Below are 4,812 nucleotides of genomic sequence, written 5' to 3' on the forward strand. Positions count from 1 at the left end.
CCCACGGCGTCCCGGACGGCGGGAGCGGGCCGCACAGATGTTCAGCAGATGAAGGCCTATGGCCTGAGTCCCCGCGGGAACAGGGCTCGTGGGCCCCGGCAGGTGCTGGGGGGGCTGCAGCTGCTAAGGTGCTGGAAATGGCCGGCTAGTGGGCGGCCCCCTCCAGCTGCTGTCTGGCTGCACCGTCTGCACCCGCACCCCCACCTGCACCCCCAGGACCAGGGCTGCAGCCCAGCAGTGGAGGGAGGAATAAGGAGGCGGGGAGGGGGAGTACCAGCAGGCCCAAGGACCGTCCATGCCACACGCCATCTGGCCACCCACCCCCGAGGCCGGCTCTCACTCCTGCTCAGAGCCTTTGCACTGGCTGTTCCCCAGCCTGGAGCTCCCTTCCCCAGACGCCACGGACGCTCCCCTGGCCATCCTCCGGGTCTGCGTTGGCCTCCTGTGAGCATCACAACAAAACACCACAAACCGAGTGGCTTAAGGCGACAGAAATCGATTCTCTCCCCGCTGTGGACATCAGAAGTCTGAAACCAGGCCCTGCAGGGCCACGTCCCCTCCGAAGGCTCCAGGGAGGATCCTCTCTACCTCTCCCAGCTTTTGGTGGCTCCGCACAACCCCCGGCGTTCCCCGGCTTATAGACACGTCAGCTCAGTGCCGGCCTCTGTGTTCACGTGGCCTTACCTTCTGCTCAAACGTCACCGTCCCCGGTCTGCAGCTGCGCCTCCTTCCACCCTGACTTCCAGGCTCTGCGGAGGTCAGGCCATGGAGACCACGGGCTTGGCTTGGAGAGGTTACGGCCCCTGGGAGGAGACCGTGACCAGGGCTCCGAGCTAGGTCATGGTCTCATGTGGTGGTTGGCCCGGTGCAGACACACAAACAGGGAACGGAGGGAGGGCAAGATGGGTGCGGGACCCGGTGAGGCCTCGGGGCGGGGTGCAGGGGGTGGGGGGCTGGCCAGGGGGAATATTTGGACCAGCCCTGTCCCCACCGAGAGGATGTAGCCAGCCGCAGGAGGGCAGGGTCTACGGCTGCCTGCGCTCCTGTGTATTGAGAGCCGGGCCGACAGGAGGCACTTCATCCATGTTTGGGAGGGCTCGGACCCCACATTGTGCGCTGTGTTTGTAAAGTTCTCCTCCAGTTCAATAAACACTCTCTCTTGTGGTTTTTTTTAAGTGAGATCAAGTTCACGTAACATAGAATTTGCCCTTTTAAAGTGTACATCTCGGGGGCTGTTAGTGTATTCGCAGGGTTGTGTAACTATCAGCCCTGCGTGGTTCCAGAACATTCTCAGACCCAAAAAAGCCCTGTCCCCATCAGCGGTCACGCCCACTAGCCTGCCCAGCCCCGCGCCCCCACGGGCCCCTTCCTGTCCATGGACGAGCCCATCCTGGACGTGTCACAACGTGGGGCCTCCTGTGTCTGGTTCCCTCCCTGCCCGTGGTGGCCTCAGGGTCCTACGCGTGTGGGCGCCTCGCTGCTCTTGGTGCCGGAGGGACGTGCCCGTGGGTGGTGGACATGCGTGTGTCCGTTGGATGCACGTTTGAGCAGTTTCCACTTTCCAGCCATTAGGCATGCCTCCGCGGTGAACCTGGGTGTCCAGGCCTTTGCGCGGGCGAGCGTCTAGGTCTCTAGGGTGCACGCGCCCCGGAGCGGGACTGGGGGCCCTCGGGGGATAGATGCGTCCTGCGCGCACTGCCAAGCGGCCCGGGCGGGCCGGGCGGCGGCCCCGGTGCTAACGCTGCCCCCCACCGCAGGTGCCCACGAGGATGGTGGCGCGGCCCTAGGCCCAGGCTCCGCACCATGACCTGCTGGCTGTGCGTCCTGAGCCTGCAGCTCCTGCTCCTGCCCGCGGCCCCGCCCCCCGCCGGCGGCTGCCCGGCCCGCTGCGAGTGCACGGCGCAGACGCGCGCGGTGGCCTGTCCCCGGCGCCGGCTGACCGCCGTGCCCGACGGCATCCCGGCCGAGACGCGCCTGCTGGAGCTCAGCCGCAACCGCATCCGCTGCCTGAACCCCGGCGACCTGGCCGCCCTGCCGCTGCTGGAGGAGCTGGACCTGAGCGAGAACGTGATCGCGCACGTGGAGCCGGGCGCCTTCGCCAACCTGCCGCGCCTGCGCGTCCTGCGGCTGCGCGGGAACCTGCTCAAGCTCATCCCGCCCGGGGTCTTCACGCGCCTGGACAACCTCACGCTGCTGGACCTGAGCGAGAACAAGCTGGTCATCCTGCTGGACTACACCTTCCAGGACCTGCGCAGCCTCCGCCGGCTGGAGGTGGGCGACAACCACCTGGTGTTCATCTCGCGCCGGGCCTTCGCGGGGCTGCTGGCGCTCGAGGAGCTGACCCTGGAGCGCTGCAACCTGACGGCGCTGTCGGGCGAGTCCCTGGGCCACCTGCGCGGCCTGGGCGCGCTGCGGCTGCGGCACCTGGCCATCGCCGCCCTGGAGGACCAGAACTTCCGCAGGCTCCCGGGCCTGCTGCACCTCGAGATCGACAACTGGCCGCTGCTGGAGGAGGTGGCCGCGGGCAGCCTGCAGGGCCTCAACCTGACCTCGCTGTCCGTCACACACACCAACATCACGGCCGTGCCCGCGGCCGCGCTCCGCCACCAGGCCCACCTCACCTGCCTCAACCTGTCGCACAACCCCATCAGCACGGTGCCGCGCGGCTCCTTCCGAGACCTGGTGCGCCTGCGCGAGCTGCACCTGGCGGGCGCCCTGCTGGCGGTGGTGGAGCCGCAGGCCTTCCTGGGGCTGCGGCAGATCCGTCTGCTCAACCTCTCCAACAACCTGCTGTCCACGCTGGAGGAGAACACCTTCCACTCGGTCAACACGCTGGAGACGCTGCGCGTGGACGGGAACCCGCTGGCCTGCGACTGCCGCCTGCTGTGGATCGTGCAGCGCCGCAAGACCCTCAACTTCGACGGGCGGCTGCCGGCCTGCGCCACCCCGGCCGAGGTCCGCGGCGACGCGCTGCGCAACCTGCCCGACTCGGTGCTCTTCGAGTACTTCGTGTGCCGCAAACCCAAGATCCGCGAGCGGCGGCTGCAGCGCGTCACGGCGGCCGCGGGCGACGACGTGCGCTTCCAGTGCCGCGCCGAGGGCGAGCCGGCGCCCACCGTGGCCTGGGTGACGCCGCGGCACCGCGCGGTGACCGCCTCCAGCGCGGGGCGCACGCGGGTGCTGCCCGGGGGCACGCTGGAGATCCAGGGCGCGCGCCCGCAGGACAGCGGCACCTACACGTGCGTGGCCAGCAATGCGGGCGGCAACGACACCTACTTCGCCACGCTGACCGTGCGGCCCGAGCCGGCCGCCAACCGGACCCCGAGCGAGGGCCGCAACGAGACGCAGGCAGCCGTGCGCTTCCCGCTGGACCTCACCACCATCCTGGTGTCCACCGCCATGGGCTGCATCACCTTCCTGGGCGTCGTCCTCTTCTGCTTCCTGCTGCTCTTCGTGTGGAGCCGCGGCCGCGGGCAGCACAAGAACAACTTCTCGGTGGAGTACTCCTTCCGCAAGGTGGACGGGCCCGCCGCCGCCACCGGCCAGGGGGGCGCCCGCAAGTTCACCATGAAGATGATCTGACCCCGCGTCCACCACCGCCGGCCGATGGGCACCTGTGCGTCTCCCGGAGGCCGCGCCGCTCCCGGCCGAACGTCCCCTTTTTTTGTAGAGACCCGAGCACGGGGCTGTTTTTTCATCAGGACGCATCTTTTGCATAGTTTCTCAAGCATTTTCTAAAAGTTTCACCGTGTCTTCCTGCCCCTGCTGTGGTCGCTGAGCTGAGTGCGGTGGGAGTGTGGTGCGAGTTCAGAGACCCCAGAGCCCTCACCGTGGGGGGTTCGCACCCCGTGGCTGGGGCGTGGCGCACACACACACGCACACAGCGTGCACCCGGGGACGGAGGTCTGCATCCAGGACGTGGGGGGCCGCCCAGCCCCCAGGGGAGGCACGCGAAAGCCTGCACTGGTCACACCTCACATCCAGCACACAGGTGGTCACACCCAGGACACACTCTTGGACACACAGCTCCAAAACAGAACACACACACCTCCACCCGGCTGACCCTAAACAGGTGCCCCAGGCTGCAGACCTCACCTGAAGCGTGCAGGGCTCTCGTGAGAGCACAACTCACACCTGAGACATACCCACTCACACTCAGGACACACCCAGCTCACACCTGGGACACACAGACCACAGCTGAAACACAGAGCTCACACCCGGGACATACCCAGCTCACACTCGGGACATTCAGTTCACACTCGAGACACACACAGCTTAGACCCAGCTGACGCTAAACATGTGCCCCAAGCTGCAGGGCTCACCATGGGGACCCAGGGCTCTCGTGAGAGCACAGCTCACACCGGGGACAAACAGCTCATACCTGGGACATGCACAGATCACACCTGAGACACACGGAGCTCAAGCCCAGTTCCTGCTCCACTGGCCATCTCTAGGGGTATCTCAGGGGCTGGACTGAGGTCTTCCCAAGGAGGTGATGCCCCCTGGGGGCCCAGCACACGGCATGCCATCCCATGCCCCGCCCCCAGGCTCCCCCCAGGACCCACTGGCCCAGCAGGGCGGGCTACCCACTAGGAGAAGCCATCATCCCCGCTTCCCCACCACCCCCAAAAGCTGCCACTCCCTTCCTCTGCCCACGCCACACCGGAGGGGCAGCCGCCCTGGCCCCGGCTCAGAAGCATGGTTACTGGGGTGTCCCCCCTCCAGCAAGGCAGGTGGAGTGACCTTCAGTCACACCCCCGAGCCAGCCTCAGATGCGCCCCGGTACAGCCCTGCTGTGCCCAGCCCTGTGAC

General features: G+C 67.1%; 1 protein-coding gene across 1 annotated transcript; it reads left to right on the top strand.

Moving 5' to 3' along the window:
* Positions 1-988: 988 nt before the first annotated feature.
* On the top strand, positions 989-3,711 carry LINGO3 (leucine rich repeat and Ig domain containing 3). Its single transcript, XM_077860619.1, has one exon. It carries the CDS (start codon positions 1,804-1,806, stop codon positions 3,580-3,582), a length of 1,779 nt encoding a protein of 592 aa, XP_077716745.1. The 5' UTR covers positions 989-1,803; the 3' UTR covers positions 3,583-3,711.
* Positions 3,712-4,812: the final 1,101 nt, after the last annotated feature.

The sequence above is a fragment of the Canis aureus genome, chromosome 19, assembly GCF_053574225.1.
Source record: "Canis aureus isolate CA01 chromosome 19, VMU_Caureus_v.1.0, whole genome shotgun sequence".
Taxonomy (NCBI): domain Eukaryota; kingdom Metazoa; phylum Chordata; class Mammalia; order Carnivora; family Canidae; genus Canis; species Canis aureus.